The sequence below is a fragment of the Mycetomoellerius zeteki genome, unplaced genomic scaffold (genome assembly GCF_001594055.1).
Source record: "Mycetomoellerius zeteki isolate Tzet28-1 unplaced genomic scaffold, Tzet1.0 scaffold221, whole genome shotgun sequence".
In the NCBI taxonomy this organism is placed as follows: domain Eukaryota; kingdom Metazoa; phylum Arthropoda; class Insecta; order Hymenoptera; family Formicidae; genus Mycetomoellerius; species Mycetomoellerius zeteki.
In genome coordinates, this window is record NW_017257184.1 from 132135 (window position 1) to 155021 (window position 22887).

Below are 22887 nucleotides of genomic sequence, written 5' to 3' on the forward strand. Positions count from 1 at the left end.
TGTAAATATTTCAATTTACTTATATATAACAATATTAACTCTATCGATTCAATCGATACTGTTATTCCAAATCCTTGCAGGAAAGCGACGAGACTTCTCAATTATGAAAACTTCTTCACTCGTATAGAATTGTTATTAATCTTTTCGCACAACGACGGAATCAAATGAGAAAGTCGAAACTCTACTTTATAGATATCACTTTTTTTATGTATAAAATTAAAAAACATCAATTTATCGCGTAAATTAATATATTTGTACAAATTATTATAGTGACACTTTATAATGAACGCACGATATATGGTGACCACTATAGTGATTTCATAGCTGAATAGTTAAATCGCACATAAAATATATTCTAACAATTTTAGAAATAATCTAATTAAAAAAAATTTGTAAATAGATCCTAGTTAAAGAATGTAACTACCATTTCTTTTTTTATCATTCATGTCGGCGATATCATAATTTTTCATCTCTTCATTATCTTTTACTGACAATTTTTTATAATTTACAAGATATATGTAAAGTCGTCGCTATTTGTGATCTGAATTCGAACTTGTTTATTTTTAATAGCGATGAAACACCTAATTAAATTTATAATTTGTAGTTGTGTACATAGAATATTATAGATTTAGAAATATATCTCAATATTTGCAAAATATAGAGGATTAAATGAATCCTTTGAAGAAAGAGAAAACGCGTCTCTATTGTTCCTTAGACAATAAAATCGCTTTGTAGCATTTTAGGGCATTCAGTGGATTACCGAAAAATTGATCTCGTGCTTAGTAATTGCAAGCTGTGCAAATTAATATGTAATTTGAAGTAGATTTTATGCGTTTGATCTAATCTCTGCTTCGAATAAAGATAAACGTTTGCGAACAGTATAATGGACACTAATTGGTATACCAATAAAATAATTATGAAATTTTGTGTACAAGAATCCGATTATGCTTTAGGTTTAGTCCGTATCAAATTTTTTTCAATAATCCTTCAAAGAGTTTGAACGCGCTGGCATATTATATAATTATAATATTCATTTTAGAAGTTTCTTACACACACACACAAAGGATCGGCTAAGGATAATATCAATACTATAAATCATTTATACCAGGAATTGCATTAATCGTATTTCTCACCTTCACTTTTGCTATGACCAATGAATAGTAGAGGTTTTATAAAGAGATAGATATATTAAATGCAGAATGTTGTACCATAGTAAATAAGCAAGCGAAGCGAAATAAATAGTTATCTCCAAATCAATAGTAAATATCATAAAAATTACAATCTAAGTATTTGTACATATTATGTGTATTTATTAATCTATATTTTATATCTGTGTAGAAATTGTAAGTTTGATTATTGTTACGGTCGCATATTCGTGCGTACACATTTCTAATATATACATATTATATATACTCGTATATATATATATATATATATATATGGGCCGACATTATTATACTATACATATATAATGTAGTATATATTAGAAAATAATATGACAATAAATATATCTATGAAAATACATAAGGCAGCTTGTTATTTTTACATTCGATCAATACACAGTATAATTTATCGTGATAAATTTTGTCAAATATAGACGTTATATATATTATATGTATATATGTATATATGATATATATATACATATATTTATATATATAATAATTTTATGGTCATAGGCAGAAAACTTGTTATCCTAGAAAAACCTTGTCTAATCTGAAGATATAAAAATAAATAACAATTGACTTCTGATCAGAATGTCAAGATAATGTTAACCTTTACAAAAAAATGTCAAATGTCTCAAAAAAACCCATTTTTTACACGTTAAAGGTCAATTATTTCTGAAACCTGACATGCTAATGGAATTCGGCTTTTCAACATCCAAAAATCTATAAAAAACCTTGTTTAATACAAAATAATTAAAATACATTTTTTGTATTGTAACTATAATTGCTATTAATTTCTTGTTATTAATTCTTTTATGTATAAATAATTGTAGGAATTTAGGAACTACAGGGATGATGAATTATGTAATTAGATTTGACATTTCTATAAATTAAATTGAAGGATTTTTCTACTTTAGTCAACAAATTAATAATTTATAGAATAATAAATAATAAAAATAGTTTTTATATAACTTTTTACATAACTTTTTATGTATATGATTTTTATATATATATTTTTTTTTTTTATTTATATTTTAACCTTCAATTAGCTAATTTTTTTTTAAATATTAAATATTCTCTTTCTCTTTTATAAATATAGACATGACTTTTCTCTCCAATGGAACGCAACGGTAGGCATCATGATTTACATTTTTGATTATAATTATTACATCTTATGATTTCATTCTTAAATGAGCGGCGCGGCAAATTTCGAATTAACGGCTCTTCATAGGTGTGTTCTTTTTAGTTAAAGTTCTTGCACATTTCATCTTATCTCTTTTTCTTTTCAACGTAGAGAGAAAAAGAAGAAAGACGAAGTTCAGCTAAAAGGAACAGACCTTCATGATACGAGGTTTGTTCGCGTCGCAAGCTCCAACATGCTCCGACATGCTCCTACCATAGCTCCTACCATAGCTCCTACTCGACTATCAAGCGCGTTGGAGTGAGTAAGAGCTATGATAGATCATATTGAAACATGTTGGAGCATGCGACGCGAACAAATCTACATTGTTGATAACGCAGCTAGTCCCATCTGTGCGACAACGACGCGTCCATTCAGTCCAATAGTTTTACCGACCGCACGGTAACACGAATCAACTCGGATCGCCATTGGTCGCTGACCCATCCGCGTGTTCCCACTTTGCCCATATAAGATTGGCCCTAAGGGCCGTTTCCGCTCATTCGCTAGTGTTCGCTAGTGCTCCGTGTACCAGTCGCCTGATCAGCTGATGACGTAACATACGACGAGCGTTTACGCGTGCGGGACGAAAATTGCGTGCGTCTGTTGTGCTCGGTATTGGGTACCACGTCCGTGGTGTGTGGTCGCGAGCGGCGACGTAGGAGAGTGTAGAAGAGTCAAGTGAGGTGGTTCCCCGTTCGTCGGTCGAGCGTCCGTTCCCTCGCACGCGTAGTGCGTGCCGCTCCGTTGTACGCTCGTACGCGTCGCACGCACCGTTCGCGTCCGTACGGGCCGCGTTGTCGCTCTCTGAAGGCGTATACATCGCGAGTAGCAGCGCTCGATCCGCTAATTCTGTCCTCGCTGAGCGGGGGTGTGCGGAAATCGTGAAACATAAAGAGTGAGAGAGAAGGAGAGAGAGAAAGAGATAGAGTGAGAGAGAGTGAGAAGGAGAGAGAAAGAGAGAGAGAGAGAGAGAGAGGTGAGACGAGAAAGTGGATCTGATAGTGCCAGGATGAGCGTCGACGCGTACGGGCCTAGCAGCCAAACTCTCACGTTCCTCGACACCGAGGAGACAGACCTGATCGGCGCGGACACTCAGGGTAGCGAGTTCGACTTCACCGACTTCACCCTCCCGTCGCCGAGTCAGACCCAGGCCTCGCAGCACGACGTCACCCAGACACAGTCCAGTCAACCCGTTCAGGTTGGTTTTACATCCGTGCGCGTTTGATTTCGCGTCTGTGTGTGCGCGCGCGCGCGCACGTACTTATCTCTCGTCGCTTTCCCGGCGAAAGTTTCGCGACGCGAACGACCTCCCGGAGTTTTCGCCTCGGCCACGCGGCCTAACCTCCAACTGCGCTCCGCCCCGTACCTTTCTGACCCCCGTGTCCTTTTCCCCCTCCGCCCTTGCCACGATAGTGGAATTCTCCGTTTGAAACTTCCGGCGGGCGTGACCTTGCTCGCCCGCTGGAGAAACGCGGGACGACACCACCCCCGTCTCCCTCGCTCCCAGCTGCAAGCGGCGAGGTTAGGTGCGGTCGCTCTCTTCAGCATTCCGCGATGTTACGCAAGTCGCTTCCGTGGCTTTAAATGTAGCACGGATGACGGAATCCGAGCGGACGCTTGGCGTTGAGGCGAGATAAGAGAAATGTTGTGACGATGTATTTAACCCTGATAAACTAATTTCTCCAACTTAAAATAAATCTGTGATAAAGAAAACACATTTTGTTCCATTTAGATAAAGAGAAAGACGTTAGTGTTTCTTCTACAGAAGGGGTTAGACTTTTCCTAATTTTATTCTGCAGACGTCTTTTACTCGCATATATCAAATAAACATTTTGTTTTTAATAACGTTTGTTTTATAAATTTTGCACTCTTTTTGGCTGCATTTCATAAATCACATAATGTAACTTTGTTCTTGTTTATGGAATGTTAAACAGGAGTAAAAAATTATATATTATATGTGTTTTACGGAACACAGCCTTTATCAATGGATTTTGTTCCAATTTTGATTTATTCTGAAATTTTTTTCTAATGCTCTTGTAACACATTGTCGTTTAGGTTAATGGAACAAATGGTAGCTCGTCATTGGATTTGAAGATCTCTGGAGCAGCCCAGAGTCTTGCTGAATTGCAATTTGAAGAGGAGGAAGAAGAAGCGTATTACAATCGTGATTTACCTGACCATGCATGTAAATACTGCGGTATCCATGAAGCATCCTGTGTGGTTATGTGCAACGTTTGCCGGAAATGGTTCTGTAATGGACGCGGCAATACGTCAGGGTCTCACATTATCAATCATCTTGTCCGTGCTAAACACAAGGAAGTCACTTTACACAGGTGATCTATTATGTTGATACAAAAGATATGATGAAGACACAATAGAGAGCATAGAAAATACTTAAAGTATTTAGAATATATTCTTTATTCCGTTTCAATTATGGATTTTTTAATTTGTTATAACTAAAAGCTATTTTTTAGTTACAAAAATCCATTGACTTGTTGCAGAGATGGTCCTCTTGGAGAGACTGTTTTGGAATGTTATTCCTGTGCCACGAGAAATGTTTTCGTATTGGGCTTTATTCCTGCTAAAGCTGATTCCGTAGTCGTATTGCTATGCCGCCAACCATGCGCGGCCCAGACTTCTTTGAAAGATATGAATTGGTAAGAATGAATTATCTTTTATTTTAAGAAAACAAGATCTATATTTGTGCGGATATAGATAACACCTCTAAAATATAATATATATATATATATATATTACATACAAATACATTTTAATTACTCTTTGGACACATTCAGGGATCAAGAACAATGGAAGCCTTTGATCGAAGATCGTAGCTTTTTGTCTTGGTTAGTAAAGTTTCCGTCTGAACAAGAACAGTTGAGAGCTAGACAGATCTCTGCGCAACAGATTAATAAATTGGAAGAATTGTGGCGGGGCAATGTTGATGCTACTTTCCAAGATTTAGAAAAACCTGGAGTGGACGAGGAACCACAGCAGGTTCTATTGCGCTATGAGGATGGATATCAATATCAAAATATTTTTGGTCCACTTGTGAAATTGGAAGCCGATTACGATAAACGTTTGAAAGAATCTCAAACTCAAGAGAATATTGAAGTACGATGGGACGTAGGATTGAACAAGAAGACTATCGCGTACTTTATGCTGGCCAAAACGGATGGAGATATGAAATTGATGCATGGAGATGAACTGAGACTTCGTTACCTGGGAGAACTTCACAAGCCTTGGTCTGGCATTGGACACGTAATTAAGATTCCCGACAATTACGGGGAGGAAGTCGGAATTGAACTGAAAAATAATTCTGGAGCACCAACGGAATGTATTAGCAACTTTGTCGTTGACTTTATTTGGAAGAGCACGAGTTTTGATCGGTAAGATATTGACAAAAATTGCAATATATCGATATTGTTTTTTATATATAATTACAGATTTTATAAGTATTTTTATTTTATTATAGAATGCAATCCGCGTTACGGAAATTTGCTGTGGATGATACGTCTGTATCGGCTTACATATATCACAGACTATTAGGACACGAAGTAGAAGAGGTCCTGTTTCGTTGTCATCTCCCTAAACATTTTAGTGCACCGAATCTACCTGATTTGAATAGATCACAAGTATATGCTGTGAAACACGCGATACAACGACCTTTATCTCTAATTCAAGGACCACCTGGAACAGGTAAAACCGTGACAAGCGCTACTATTGTATATCAATTGGTGAAACAGAATGGCGGCCCAGTTCTCGTATGCGCTCCTTCAAATACCGCCGTTGATCAATTGACCGAGAAAATACATAAATCAAATTTGAAAGTCGTACGATTGTGTGCCAAATCACGAGAGGCCATCGATTCGCCAGTGAGTTTCCTCGCATTGCATAATCAAATAAAAAACATGGAGACAAACACCGAGTTGCAGAAATTACAACAACTGAAAGACGAAACAGGCGAATTGTCGAGTGTCGACGAGAAGCGCTATAGACTCTTGAAGAAAGCGGCGGAGAAAGAGCTTCTCGAAGCGGCCGATGTAATTTGTTGCACCTGCGTCGGCGCTGGTGATCCGAGATTGCACAGATTGAAGTTCCATTCCATACTTATCGACGAGAGCATGCAGGCTACTGAGCCAGAGTGCATGGTACCAGTTGTTCTAGGAGCGAAACAATTAATCCTCGTTGGAGATCATTGCCAATTAGGCCCGGTGGTGATGTGCAAGAAAGCCGCTAGAGCCGGTTTATCTCAGTCTCTGTTTGAAAGATTGGTAGTGTTGGGAATTAGGCCATTCCGCTTGGAAGTACAATATCGTATGCATCCTGATCTCTCGCGATTTCCGTCTAATTTCTTCTACGAAGGTTCTCTACAGAATGGTGTTTGTGCTGATGAAAGGAAATTATTGAAAATCGACTTTCCTTGGCCTGCACCAGACAAACCAATGTTTTTCTATGTCACACAAGGTCAAGAAGAGATAGCCGGAAGTGGGACATCTTACTTAAATCGTACCGAAGCATCCAACGTGGAAAAGATAACGACACGATTCTTACGTTGTGGCGTGAAACCGGAACAGATTGGAGTGATAACCCCTTACGAAGGTCAACGAGCTTATCTCGTACAATATATGCAGTACCAAGGTTCTCTACACTCGAAATTGTATCAAGAGATTGAAGTGGCGAGTGTGGATGCTTTTCAGGGACGAGAAAAGGACATTATAATAATGTCCTGTGTACGATCCAACGAACATCAGGGCATTGGATTCTTGAACGATCCCAGAAGATTGAACGTGGCGTTGACTCGCGCAAAATATGGCATCATCATCGTAGGAAATCCCAAAGTGCTTTCGAAGCAACCGCTCTGGAATCATTTGCTTAGCTTTTACAAAGAGCAGAAGGTGCTGGTCGAAGGACCGTTGAACAATTTGAAGGAGTCCATGATTCAATTTGCTAAGCCAAAGAAACTCGTGAACGCAGCCAATCCAGGCTCGCACTTTATGTCCACGTCGATGTACGATGCGCGCGAAGCCCTGATCCCCGGATCGGTGTACGATCGTTCTGGCACTCAAGTGAATGGCACGCAGAATCACAATCCGTACTACCAAAGAAACGTGCCGCTCGACATTTTCAGTCGTACTCATGATACTATCAGCTACATCAGTCCGGAACGGGCACAGGCAGCGATGAACAACATGCCCGTACCGGTTGGTATGTTTATGAACATGGCACACGTCCCACCGCGTTTCTACAATCAGCATCAACAAGCATTACAAGCACGCCAGAATCAAAGAAACCGACGCGGTGTCACTGTTTCAGCGAGGAATAAATCAGGTCCGCGTATGGGTAAATTGAGTCAAACCGAGCAAAACACACAACCGTATAGTCAACCGGGTCTGCCATTGACGCAGGGCACGACTCAAGGTATGTCTCAGCCTGGTTTCAGTCTCTCGCAGCCTGGTCTCAGTCAAGCAGAACTTTCTCAGGACTCGTTCGCGGTCGGCGAATTCCAATCACAGATGGACGGCCTGTTATCGCAGGACTCGACTTACCAAGGCGACCGAAGTGGCTTTTATCAGTCGGGCCAGTCGCAAGCCGGAGGACAGTTCTCACAGCCCTACTGAGCCGAGACCTACCTACGGCTGAGCAACGCAATTGCCATGCCATGAAGGCTCGTTCGACCAATTCTTCTTCGACCAACAACCACAAATCACTAACTGCGCAAAACGGTACGACGGCTCGACGATCGAGTACGATATTATGCAGCATATGCTCATGTCCTCGACGTGAGATAAAGGGGAGTGAAAGGAGAACGAAGGTTCCGTAAGCTAATTCGCCGTTGGAGGATTCCACCGTGGACGCGGAAACACGCAAGGCTTATGTATTTACTGACTAGTAACAAGTGCAACGACAGCAGAGAAGGACATCCGTGCAGGCTGGAGAACGACAAACGACTTACTGTCAATCACCGTGACAAGCGCTTACTGTAAAAGGACCGTTTTATCGCGAGGATCGAATGATGTTCGATCATTCAAATGTTCGCTGACACAAGAAAAGAAAACGGGATATAGAATGGAAGTGAAGAATCACTTCACAATTTGACCGAATTTGAGTGTCAACGACACGTCACGCTCGGGTGAATCTACGGCGAGGGAATTCGTGAATGATCTTTTTAAGTAATCTTTAAGCTATAGAAGATCGCACCAAAACGCCACATGTTTCTTCCACATCGTCAGGGATTTGACATTCAAACCAAATGGAAAAAGCACAGAGAGGAAATTAAAAAGACATACACTTTGAATTCCTTTGTATCTACCATTACCTTGAACTGAGGGAGTAGGTATACATGACCATACATACTTGTTACTCGAATGCGTGGGCGCACGTCACACATATTGAGAGTCGATATCGATTTCTCCGGCGGACTTTTGTCTATGGGAGTCGCCAATGTTGCATCATCGTCAGACAGTATGAAGCCAATGTTTCAACATTATCACGGAGATGGTACATCCTTTCTCAGAGGACCGGCACATCCGCCAGTCGTGAGAAATTCATCGGTGGTTTTGATCATGTTGATTAGTTTTTTCCTTATTTTATATCTATTGCTTATTTTACCGCAGGGGTCAACAGAGTGCACGATTGAAAGGATTGCTTTCTTTTGGTAGATCCTTAGCGAATGGGCTAGTGGTCAACGTGATCGAGAAACAGTATAGACGCACTGCTTACCAAAATATATTTGTTCTTTCTTTCGTGTATCGCGTTACATATCGTTCTTTAACCTTTTCGCAACGGCGAATAATAAATATGCACGGTGGAACAAAATGGTTACTCTATTTTATGAGTATTGTTTCCGACGTTTCGAAATTGAAATATATAATTTCATTGCGTTGGATACATTCACATATTGTATAAATGTAATCGACGAGTAAGGAATTACTGAAATTTATTTAGAGATTTGACGAGTTATCGAATTTTCTCTGTCTACATGGGAAAACATTTCCCAGCGAACTATGACGGTGGCTTCTCGTAGCGAAGGGGTTAAGGCAAGAACGATAGTTGATAAATTTAGGAAAAGCTCTTGATTTGTATTTCTTGGATATGGCACCTGCCATACTGCAAAAATCCTACGTGACTATACATTATTGTGTGTTTCAGACATTACCATTATCCGTAATGGTACAAGTTAACTCGTTATCACTCGAAATATTTCACTTATATGTATAGAATGTTCTATACAATTTTATTCGGATCACCTTTATGTTGCTTCCGAATCCCTGCCTCCAATTCTATAGTCTGTCTGTACTGGCTTCTGGCGGTAATATAAATTCATTATATTGCAATAGATTAAGTAATAATGTAACATGCATTATACAACACTAAATTATTTTATTTCTTTTGTCCGACCAACAGCGCACCGCTAATATTATAGCAGATTATAATACTGAAATTTATTGTGAAATCTTATGGAAAAATAAATTTGGTTTGAAAGCACCGTGCTGTCGCTTTCTTTCTCTTATCCTTTAAACTATTGCTTTATATAAAACTTAAATAATAAGTACGTATGAATATATATATGTATAAATATTTCATTTTCTTGATAAGAGAATTAAAAAGAAGATTTTAATATGTCATCTTTATAATTTTAAAGTTTATGTAGCAACGATATCTATGTTATTTGTAGATTATTAAAATGAAATCCTTTGTATATTTTGTACCAAATGAAGATTATTCTCTTCTTTGGAGGTATATCTAATTTATATATTTTATAATTAATGACAGCTTTGAAATCTTTCAAAAAAGGAGTATGAAAAATAGAAAGGAGAACAAATATTTTGCATACACAAATTTGAAATTATAATAAATGAGACTTAAAATAGATTAAAAAGGTTTATTGTGTGTAACACCTTGTCTTATTCTTAATTATAATATACTTAATTTAAAGAATATACTACACTTTATATATTCTTTTAAATCTTAAGATTATTTGATTCCAATTTAAAAAAGTTTAGATTAAATTAAATTTTAAAGTTATTTTAACATAACATTGCGATATACAGGAACGTAGGTTTCTTAATTTTTTTAATACGATGCTTATATTCACTATTTAATATGCAACGTACAAGTTTGCGTCGATGAATAATCAATTATTTATATTTTTAACACTGGAGTATTTGCAGAAAAAGAATTTTAAAGAAATGAAGTTCACTTGTGTATAAAGAGAGTAAATAAATATTAATTTATTTTCTGAAATTCTTGAGATCTTTAACAACTTAGAATCTCTTAATTGATATATATTTTTTAAATTGGCTTAAAATTTTTTTATGAAAGTATGAGTCAAAAAACTTAATTGATTTTCAATCATTTACAGAATATCTCAATATATTCTTCTATGAAAAACTTGAAAGAGAATTTATGAATACAAAGGAAAAGTAAAATGAACATTAATATACATATAAACTGAAATATTAATATACATACAATGAATATAAGAATTAGATCGGTTTTAGAGGGAAGATATAATATTAAATAGAGAAAAGGGAGAGATAAGATAAGAAACCGATCGGATATGTTTTCAATATTTCTTAAAAAGGCTCTTCACAACAGCTATCGGTGAGTGACGTAACATAAATTTCATTATGCTTTTCGTAAGAGAAATGCGCTTCGTTGAGTTGTTATCGGGCACGAAAAGCTGATGTTGACAGAAAAACTGTGACATAATCAGAATCAAAGAAAAAAATTATAAAAGTAAAGTATTTCATGCGTTTATTAGATTACATAATGTAATAATTATTAATTATTACAAAATATTAATTTATTAATATCAAGTGATATTTATACTTCAATATTGTTATTTAATAAAATAAATTATTAATTGTAAGTTTGGAATCAATTATCTATGTTTTTTATTTTTACTATATGTTAAATAAGTCTACATATTATAGCTAATATTATTAATATATGTAGTTTGAAATATTAATTTCTATGTATAATATATTCTACAAAATATTCGTAATATTTATTGAATTATTATTTACATACTATATACATATAATGTTTATAATAGTTTTCACAATTTTGTGTTTATTGGAAAAAAATATTATTTTTATCATTTTCTTTCGTTTTCTATAAGAAATTCAACAATATTCTTATTATAATATACGTGATAATATTATACTGTATTAGAATAATATCTTTACTTTATTGCACATACATGCAAGCATTCCCAACGTGACCATCGTAAACTATCGTGAATCCTTACGTGAATTGAATTACAGTTTTCTAGTATTTCTACAATAATAATAATAATAGTAATAATAAGGTATAAATAATGATAATGATAATAATAACATATAATTAATAATAATAAATAATAATACTTAGCAATAACAATAATAATAATGGTAATAAAACAATAAGAAAGTTCCTATAAAAATTATTATAAAAACTTTACATTTCTTCCTCTACACTATGCACGCTATTATATTCGTACTTCGTGCCCGATAAATCACACTGCCGCCAGTGCCGCCTTGTGGTCGAGTCATCAAGCACGCGAATTGAGGGACCGTCCATTTCTCCGAAGATTTGAAAATTTAAACGTCTAACGAGATTTGTTGGTGTGGCGATTTGTGTTGGTAGCCACGGACACGGGTGTGCGTGGTGTGAATCAGCGGAGACACTCATCGTCGCTGGGACACACGCTTCTCTGGGAGAATTCAGCCGCCGGATTGAGAAATCGAGCGACGGCAATCACGATAAACAATCCTCCGATTGTGTCTCCAATTGCGTTTCGAACGCGCCGTACAATCGGTACAATCGGTAGCGCGGTCCGGAGGTGGAAGGTAGTTCTCCCGCAAATTTCCCAAGTTCGTCCGAGGTGGTCTGAGGGCAGATTAGGGCAACATGGCTACCACGGTCAGGTATCGGTATTCCCTTCCTTGCTCCATATTTTCACGCACTCGTTCTCGCCCCTGCGCTCTCATTTTCACTTTCTTGATCTCATGTCACTCTCGTGATCCTCTCCTGCGTTGTAATTGTATCGTCGAAACAGGAAAATATTTCGTGTCTTGTGTGTACTTTATTTATACATAGCGCGGTGGCTACATTCCGTGTAGGTACATTTGTTTACTTGAACAGGTAGTTTCTAAAGGAATGTGCGTGTTCTCGACGAGGATATTCGTGCGAGTATATCACCGTTTTCGACGTTTTGATCGCTACGTAGTTTCTCTGTAAACAGGTTCTGTAAGAAACAGGCACTGATTGTGGATAGTGTCTGCAATTTCTGCAAACCGTGAAAAGCTAGCGAGATAAATGTTCGTCGTGGGGGTTCCCCTCTTCGTCCTCTTTTAAAACTTGCACGTTTCACGTATTTCAATGCTCAGAAACCAAATGCTCGAAAAAAATTATCCCTTTCGTTTTAGGCCCTAGTTTTTCTATCAATGTAGATTAACTTTAATCTCGGTTTAACTTACTGTTAATCTTTTTCTAATCTTAAAAATTGGAAAAAATAGTTAATTTTATGTTGATGGAATCGGGGATTAGTGGTTTCTTTTTACATAAAATGTTGGTTTACAAACATCTGATACTTTATAAAAAAAAATAAGTGTTTACAGAAACACGTGTTGTATACATTGATTTTTTAAAAAATCTTATATAAATGAAAATCATTCATAATAAAGAATACCAGACGAGAGCAAATTTTTTTCGAGTAGATTTTATTTTTATGCTTTCGAGATTCATAAAATACATGAGTTTTAAAAAAATTGGAAAGGAAATATATTTATGATGAACATTTATCAAAAGTTATTTTTAATATTTAGTATATGATGCAGGAATCTTTAAAAGATGCAGTCTTTCGCAAATTTTAAAATCTATGTATATTTGTGGTTGTACAAATAGTGTATTTGTAATATTCTTTAAAAGATTTTATGTATATTAAAAAATTAGAATAAAAATTGTAGTTATTAAACTTTTATATTTATTTATATGCGTGTTCTAAAGACAAACTTAGAATTTAAATCATATTTAACCAAAATTTTTTCAAATGTTTATTACAATTTTTAAATTTTACTCCAGAGAGAAACTGTGTATATCTATAGTGTACTGGTTATATTTGTAATGTTCTTTAGAAAATTTAAAATATATGTATATGATTAGAATAAATTTGATTATTAACTTTTACATTTATTTATATGTGTATGTCCTCTAGATCTAACATCCCATATAATACTATTTCCTATATATATGTTTTAGGTCTGTCTCTAATATTTTCTAACAAATTACTAACATCCTTCATTTTGCTAATTTATAATAAAAATATATTACATGCTAATTTATAATAAAATAATATTACATGCGGTAAAACATATGCATGAAATAACATTAGCATATTTCTGAGGTAATTTATATGTTTTAGTTTTGTCTAATATTTTGTAACAAACTACTAACATCCTACATTTTGCAAATTATAATAAAAGATAATGTAAAATAATATGTATTACATATAGTAAAGTTTATGCATAAATTAACATATTAATATATTTCTAAGAATTCTGTTACAATTTATGTCTTCTTAATTAATTTATAAATTAATAAGTTCCTACACAATGGTACTATAAAAAGGCTTGCAATATTGTTTTTCTTTCAGGAGATTGTGACACAACAAGTAAATTGTATGTTATGTATTGTCAAAAATTCTGAGAGAGAGAGAGAGAGAGAGAAGAGAGAAAAAGAGATAAATGGAATAAAGACATATTAAATCTCAAATGACGAAAATGTTTGGAAATTAAGTTTCGGAAGCATACATCTTGAACAGGCAAAGTTGTATATGTAATATTATTATGAGTAACACAATTTTTTGAGACTAGAGAATTCGATAACAATCTATTAAAAATACACACAAACTGTTTTATTTGTTTTATATATGCATTTTTCTTTAATACAATGCTGTTATATGTGTGTGAAATTATTGTTCGTTAAGTACAGTTATTAATTTACATTACAATAGGTCTGTTCTTTTTACTGAACTTTTGCATCAGTTCATCTTTCTTCTTTTTCTCTCCAGGAGGAAAACAGAATAAGAAAAATGAACTGGTGCAAAAGTTTAGCCAAAAAGAACAGTCCTGATGTTTTTACAGCTCTATATATTTCACATGCATACATATTTATAAATTTTATGACAAGAGAGAGTGAATTATAGTATCTCATTATTTCTGAATTCCTAATTTCATTGTTATACAGTTTTGTCTCTTTACGTTACAGCTGATTATATATCTATTGTGTTAAATTTTAGATTTAACATAGTAAGGTCGCAAAAGATACAACATAATATCTTGCAAAACTACATTAAAAAAATAATATATATATAAGGAAAAAAGAAAGAAAAAATAAGAAGCTTGAAGCTTTTCTAAGTGTACATGTGAACGTGTGTACACTCATTTGATGAAATGCCAATTATTGCAAGATATATTTAATAATAATAACATTGTGTGCTTTATTGATTGCCTTATTGATTACAAATATTTATGAGTGCTATTAAGTGCAATATACTGATACATTAAGAATTAAACAAATAAACAATCCAAAAAGGAGATCTAATATCTTGTATACTTATTTGACTATGTATCATACTGTATATCCATCACAAATGATGGTGCAAATAATGGGAGGACACCAAACAAGTGGACAATGTCCACCAGCACAAAGTCACACTCTGCATATTAATGGTGTAAATGCATTGCATCAATCTGATTTCCCACAATATGGTCCGAATATCTCTGGACACAACAGGCATCGTACGATACAGGTATATGTTAAATCTTAGATTTAGTTTAAATTATACGTATTATGTATTATATGTTCTAGTATGTAATTAAATTATATATATTAGTATCGTTTATTGCAATCCTTCCTTTATTAATATACATATTTTATGCTTTCTCAAATATGTAGTACAATAATAAAACTGTTATTGATGTAAATGTAGCAAATAAGAATCTATTTACGAATTACATAAAAATATAACTCGTAATTATATCATTTAGAGAGAGAAATTAAATTTACATATATGGTAATATATTTAAACATTTTTTAACAAATTTTATTAAGTTTTATCGTAATATGCGTTAATATTAAATATCGTTATATATGACAGAATTTGTTTTCATTTATAAATGAATCTTGTGTTATAGTTATATAACATCTTTTTATTCTTTATTGAAATATACAAATATTCTTACAGACAGGATCTCCACTGGATTTATTACAATTAATAGGTGTCGATGTACCATCATTACGACGTATAGAATACATACAATCAAACAATAATTCATCTTCTATAAATTGGGAAAGACGCATAAATACATCCAACAACTCGTCAATTATACCATTCTCAAATTATAATTTCAAGCCTACAAATACTAATTCGACAAAGAAACCAAGCTGGAATAACAGAAATAGCAGACGGTGTTCATATAGGAATTTCTCAAAATATGAGGCATATAATAGCGATAGTGGGTTTAGTTCTCGTTCACCAACTCCAAATAAACATTACATTGACAATAGTTTAACAGAGTCTTCAGACGAACGAGATTCTACGAGTTCAGTAAGAGGACAGTGGCTAAAGTAATTATACACTTTTAGAATTATCTGTTACTGCCTGATTTCCAAACATTTTGTTTTTTTCCTTCATATAAAATCTATATTAAGTACATATCACAAAAGAGTAAATAAAATAGAAGAAAAAAGAGTAGGAGAGATTTGGCAAATGAAATAGAAAAAAAACAATGAAACAAACTAATAGCAAGATCAGAAAAGAAGATAAGAAAGCGTAATATCTGTAATTTCAAGAGAAACATTAAATATAGAAGAAAGACAAATACACGTGTGCGCAAATATATATATACATACGTAATATTATATATATATATACATATGTACATATGTAACTAAATCATGTAACTTAATCATTAATTAAAATTAAATTTTTAGCAAAAAGCATCATAAAGTATATCCGGATAATAGAGCATATAGTAATACAGTAGATGGCTTAATTTCAAGTGCCTCTGCACATCAGTTTTATCCACCTCAACGAGCCAACAATAGTTACGGTACTTCCACTCCGAGATCACATGTACAAAATTATCAGAACAGAAGAAGATATTTATCAGGCAAACATTGTTTTCTATTTAATAACATATAATAATAAACTAAGATCTTAAAATTATAAAATGCATACAGTAAAAAATAATTTACTTCAAATTAACTAGGATTCGTTTCTAGGCAAGAACGAAAATGCATCTTCACAAAGATTTCTGAGAAATCGTAAATATTCTGAAGTATCGAATTATGATATGTTTCCCGGATGTATTGCAGCCCCTGATAGATTTCTTGCTAGATCTCATTTAGTACAAGTAACTTCTGTACCGAACAATCTCGTTACTGGATCATCATGGGATGATCTATCCGAACAAGTTTGGCGTAAATTTATTGCGCACCAACAAACCGAAGTTACTTATAGAAAGAAAATGATGCTATGGAAACATCTTAACACATACATGAAGGTAAAATACAAAAAAGAGAAACATAAATAAGACTTTTGAACTTCTATTCTGTAACCCTCAACAATAATGTTGTCGTTTCATTTTTATTACACAGCTTTTTTACCATGTCTAAAACTTATACAACGGCAATGTAACGACATCAACACTGTTAAGAGATACCGAATAGGGGTCTTAATATAGTAAAATAAAATATTGCCAAGATATCTTTAAAAATATTTCGAAATAGCATACTAATATTTACTATTTACATCTTTACAATTTACTTACATGTGTATTAAAAAATAATTCTTTTAGACTTTATATCCAAACTGTAGTGTATTTGTGGTTGGTTCAACAATGAATGGGTTTGGTTCAAATGATAGCGACGTTGATGTGTGTCTTTTAATGAAACACACAGAACTGGATGTGAGATGTATAGCTATAGAACATTTATTAGAAGTGCTAAAGCACCTTAAACAAAGTAGTATGTAAAATTTATAAATATATAATCCAGTAAATACTAATTGACAGTAATATAACATTGATGTTATATTATTATTAATTGGTGTTTATTGGATAAGCTAAAATTTAATGTATTTATATGCAATAATTTAATGATAAATAACTCATCTTTTGTATCCAGATTTCGTCGAACAACTCGAAATTATACATGCAAAAGTACCTATTATCACATTCTTTGATGTAGTACGAAAATTTAAAGTCGATTTGAATTTTAACAATTCTGTTGGCATCAAAAACACACATTTACTATATTGTTATTCCAAACGTAAGTTCGATAAATAACTTTTGTACCTGTAAAATAAATATGTATCTGTGTATTGAAACAAATATTTTAATCATTATTTGTATAAATATTTTCTTACAGTTGATTGGAGAGTAAAACCATTAGCGCTTGTTGTTAAACTTTGGGCTCAATGGCATAATATTAATAACCCAAAGTGCAGGACACTGTCTAGTTACTCTTTAGTCCTTATGGTTATACATTTCTTACAATGTATGTATGCCATAATTTTTCTTGCTGTCTCTTTTGTAGCCCACTCTATTTCTAATTGAAATAAAACGTAAGTGTTGTTTTTATAGGTGGTACCAATCCTCCTGTTCTTCCATGCTTGCATTCAATGTTTGCAAACAAATTTAAGTCGGACGCAGATATTTATAATATCAATATTCATGAGGATTTGAACATTCCATCATCCAATCGTTTACCTGAGAACCATCAGTCTTTAGGGGAATTACTGTTTGAATTTTTCAAATATTATGTTGAATTTGAGTAAGTAATTTCAAATACAAACAGTATATAATATTACAATATAACGATAGTGACAGACAATATTTAACTTGTACTATTAAATTAGTTTCAGCCAATACGCGATATCCGTACGTTTAGCAAGCAAAATACCAAAAGAGGAATGTCGTATGGTACAATCATCTAAAAATGATCCTTATCAATGGAAATATCTGTGTATTGAAGGTAATACAATGTTTTTCACATAAAAGTGATTGAAAGTATTACTTTTCATTACACTTATCTATTATTGCAATATTATAGAGCCATTTGACTTGACTAACACAGCTAGATCAGTCTATGATCCGGACATGTTCTCTAAAATTATATTCATATTAAATAATACATATACAAGACTGAAGCGAAGATATAGTTTAAACGATGTGTTTGACGAGATACATCTAATGATGATTGGTACCGGTTGGGGGCTAACGATAAGTGACGAAGAATGATAAGATCGTCTTGTGTGACGTGTTTACCTTGTGATACTGAGCCTTATTTTTAAATAATTTATACTATTTGCAAAGTATAAATGTGTCCTCCGTTTAATATCCTATTTTTCCTTTTTGGAGGATTTTAAAATCACAAGTACATTATCAGGATGTTACATATATAGTTAATAATACGTATGTAACTTATTACTAACTGTACATGTAACATCCCGAAAGAAATGTTGCTATCTGCATTTACTAACATGCAAAAAAAGTATTTTATTCTGATATAAAAGATCGAACACACAGATATATCATTCTTATCCAAACTTTAATATTGCGATGTGTGCAATAAAGTTCATTATGTATATTAAAATCAATTAGGCTTGTTTAGATTTAAAAATTTCTCTAAATCTTTAATTAGATAATTGTAACGTATTATATGAAAAACTTATACAACATAATATGCTGCAGAATATTATTTTAATATCAGATGTTCATTTTTGGTGGCATGATCAGCAATCTACAATTTGAGATATTTTCGATTAACAATATATTGATGATTATTTTTTGCATTTTATAACTATTTTTTTTTAAATTATAGACGAAATTTCATTATTCTTCAATACACTTTAATATCTTCATCTTTATATATTTAATAAGCGATTGTGATGCGTGCAATAAAGTTCACAACACTACTCGCTAAACACTTTATGTGGCAGAAATCATGTTAATGATAATTACGATAGCTGACAAGATTCGGCATATATATTGATATTAGACGTAAAACTTGAGCATGAGATAAAGAACAGTTACCCAATGTTTTCATTGGAAGAATCACATTGAATGATTTCGATACAACAATAATAATTACTATGCTGTAATCGTGTAACTATTTAATTATTTAATTGCGAAGCATTATTTAATTAAAGATTTAGAGAGAGATCTAAACAAGCCTAACTGATTGTAACTTTAATATAAATCAGAAACTTCAGTGCATATCTAAATCGCGATATTAAAGTTTAGAGAGGAATGATATTAGTATGTTCGATCTTTAATATCAAAATTGAATTTTTTTTTTGCATTCTAATCAATTTCTTTATAGATAATTAAATAGTTACACGATTACAGCATAGTAATTACTAAGTAATGATTGTGAAAATTGTATTGAAATTATTTAATACAATTTTCTCCAATGTATATTATTCATTATCTCACACACATAAGTTTTTCATTTAATATCAATGAATGTAAAATGCTTTATATGCGGCTATCGTAGTTACTGTTAACATGATCTTATATCGTGATATTATGGACCCTCTATTAAATACATGAAAAAGGGGAAATTAAAACATAATAAAGAATAATGAAATTTCGTTTGTAACGTTAAGAAATGATTATCAGATACAAAAAGTAATTATTAGCATAGTCTCTATTAAAAATGTTTGAAACTATAAATAACGCATCTGATATTAAAATAATATTTTGCGATTGCATATAAAAATAAAAAGGAAGGAAGTAGTATACTTAGTTGCTATTTCTAAAAAAAAAATACATATGAGCGTAGAATTATGGAAAATAGAAACTTTTAGTATTGTCATTTGCAAAATATTAAAAAGAAAAAAAAGGTAAATGCTTGCTAAAAATAAAAAAAATGTTGGAAATTCGAAACGAATTAATTATTTACGTTTATAATATTGTTCAGATATAAAGTCAATATATGACTGGTGTAGCGGTTAGCAAGACTGTGTTTCTTTTAAAAGGATTTAAAAATTTTCTAAATTCCAGTAAGTATCCTAAAATTTACAATATATCTTTATGTCAGTGCGATGATTTATAACTTAATCTTGAATCACGGAATATAAATCGGCAATACATACATAAAACTAGAGTGAAGATTTCTAATTTATTGAAAATCGAAAAACTACGAGAAAATTTCTCGACATAAATAAATATATAATCTTTATTTCTCAGCAAAGTACTTTTTCACAAATATTCTTTCACATACAAATATATATTTCTTTTTTCATCAATTAATAATTACGCACTATTGATTAATAGTTACAGTTACATATTACATAATTATGTGTTCCTGAATTGGCCATTCAAATTATCAATTTTATTAAAAGACATCTCGTAAGAAAATTCAAGATAAAGTTACTTCGTGTAATCATTAATATCAAAAACAAGTAACATTTAATTAAATTGAAAGGTGTTAAATTTTCATTTATAAAATTATTTCTCTTACATTAATAATCCTTACTAGAAGAAACACTCAAGCTTGATACTACTTTTTTTTTATTTGCCGAAGGGGGATATACTATTTCCATTCTTTTATTAATACAATTTTCTACTGATTAATCTTCAAAAAATATGGAATACTCTGTACATGATGTTCTTGAAAATAATATGTGAAAAATAAAATTGTGTTTGCAGTCTAACAAGTAAATTGCTATCGCGATTATGTACTTCAACTTCAAATCTACATGAATAAAATATAAATAAGTAACATCTATTAATTTGCAAGATAAATGTGAGATATGAAGTAATATACATGTATTTTTCATGTGTATGTGATTTGCAATATTCCTTTGGCTAATGAAAAGACTGATATCTTAATTTTGATGTGATATTCGACTATATATATACCTTTTTGTAATATATTACACGATCATCGTATCTAATACTTCTCTAAGTGCCTAATTTAACTTTTCGATATGTTATAAAAATAAGAAGTAATTATAATTGTAAAGTCAGTTTGCAGGCATCAAATTTATGTCACTTAGAAAAATTTGCATCAGTATATTTTTCTGTCGAAGTTAACGGTTTTCTAAATTTATAAACTAAAAACAACCTTCTGTAATCCAATTTTCTTGTTAAATAAATGCAATGTTTATACATATATAGCGTATGTTTACTTTGTTCTATTCCCTTACGATAGAAATTAATAACTATTATATATCAATTATTACGGCCGCGACAATTGCTCGGGAATATTAAGGACTTTTTATTTTTTTAATTTATGAAGATTTCTCTTAATACCTTAAATTTCTCAACTTTTATAAGTTTTTTTATCAACAAAATAATCGCCAGCAGAATAGTAGAAAAATACCATTTAAATTAAATATACATTTAAATGATCAACAGATCATTTAAATGTATATCAAGATTCTATTCGGTTTCTGCTGTCAATTTGTATTCTGTTAACAAATTCGGTTACATTTTTTCTGTCAAAATTTGTAGACAATTTGCGAAAATTCTGCTTTCTATATATAAAGAGGTGGGACAGCTGTCTTTCGACATCCTCGAAAAATTATTTTTATTGGAATATATCAAAAGAAGATAGAAGAATATTCATGAATGTTTAAATTACTTGTATATTTTTTACGCGCAACGTGTAAAATATATATATATTTAGAGTAAATATTTCAGAATCTACCAATAATCATATTTTTTATTGATAAACACACAATTTAGGTTTTCCAATCCAAAATTAAATTCCTCAGTGGTGTTTCATTAACATTTTGTATTTACTGTTTAATATAAAATTAAATTAAGTTCTACACGGATTATATACATTTTTTTACTACATTTTTATTTATTATTATAAATTTTTTAAAATAATTCTATATTTTTCATTTTTCTTTCTTATTTTCATTATCTACTGTTGTTATTATATCTATCTTGTTATTATATCGTTCGTAAATCGTAAGATTTAAATATTATAATAATGTCATTACTTAAGGAAGAAATTTATTCTGTACTTTTATGGGGAGCATAATACGATTATAGTGGCATATTAGACGGCTGTTCGAATTGTTTTGAATGTAATCTATATTCTCTGTTGATAAGTCCATTCGCAGAAACACTACTTATCTCCTAAACAAATATCAAATAAAGGTAACTGCTAACATTCCCTTGGCTTCCCTATATAATATATAAGATATTAATTCTTATATTAGCTTGAATATATTATACTATATTTATTAAAAATTAGTAAAAGAACAGTATAAATATTATTGTTTCACATATTATGCTTCTACCTCTTTTCCTCTTTTGATCGTTATCAAATTATCATTTTATTTATTTTTATTTTCTATTTTTTTCTCATTTGTGGACACCCCTCATTTAATGTTCGACACTCATTTTCAGCATCAAAACAGGTTACATGATCAAAATTAATGCTGGATTATATAAATTAAATGTATAAAAATAATGTGTGTGTGTGTGTGTGTGTGTGTGTGTGTGTGTGTGTGTGTGTGTGTGTGTG

General features: G+C 32.2%; 2 protein-coding genes across 2 annotated transcripts; both read left to right on the top strand.

Moving 5' to 3' along the window:
• The first annotated feature begins 2689 nt into the window (after positions 1 to 2689).
• Positions 2690 to 9834, top strand: Upf1 (Upf1 RNA helicase). The gene is made up of 5 exons (XM_018448479.1): positions 2690 to 3544; positions 4402 to 4679; positions 4848 to 5003; positions 5142 to 5735; positions 5822 to 9834. Exons 1-5 carry the CDS (start codon positions 3356 to 3358, stop codon positions 7965 to 7967), a joined length of 3363 nt encoding a protein of 1120 aa, XP_018303981.1. The 5' UTR covers positions 2690 to 3355; the 3' UTR covers positions 7968 to 9834.
• Positions 9835 to 14816: 4982 nt separating this feature from the next.
• Positions 14817 to 18914, top strand: LOC108722953 (poly(A) RNA polymerase gld-2 homolog A). Its single transcript, XM_018448347.1, has 10 exons — positions 14817 to 15145; positions 15581 to 15963; positions 16330 to 16508; positions 16621 to 16901; positions 17196 to 17364; positions 17524 to 17667; positions 17767 to 17895; positions 17982 to 18171; positions 18257 to 18372; positions 18451 to 18914. The coding sequence occupies exons 1-10, from the start codon at positions 14960 to 14962 to the stop codon at positions 18636 to 18638; spliced, it is 1965 nt and encodes a 654-aa protein (XP_018303849.1). The 5' UTR covers positions 14817 to 14959; the 3' UTR covers positions 18639 to 18914.
• The last annotated feature ends 3973 nt before the right edge of the window (positions 18915 to 22887 follow it).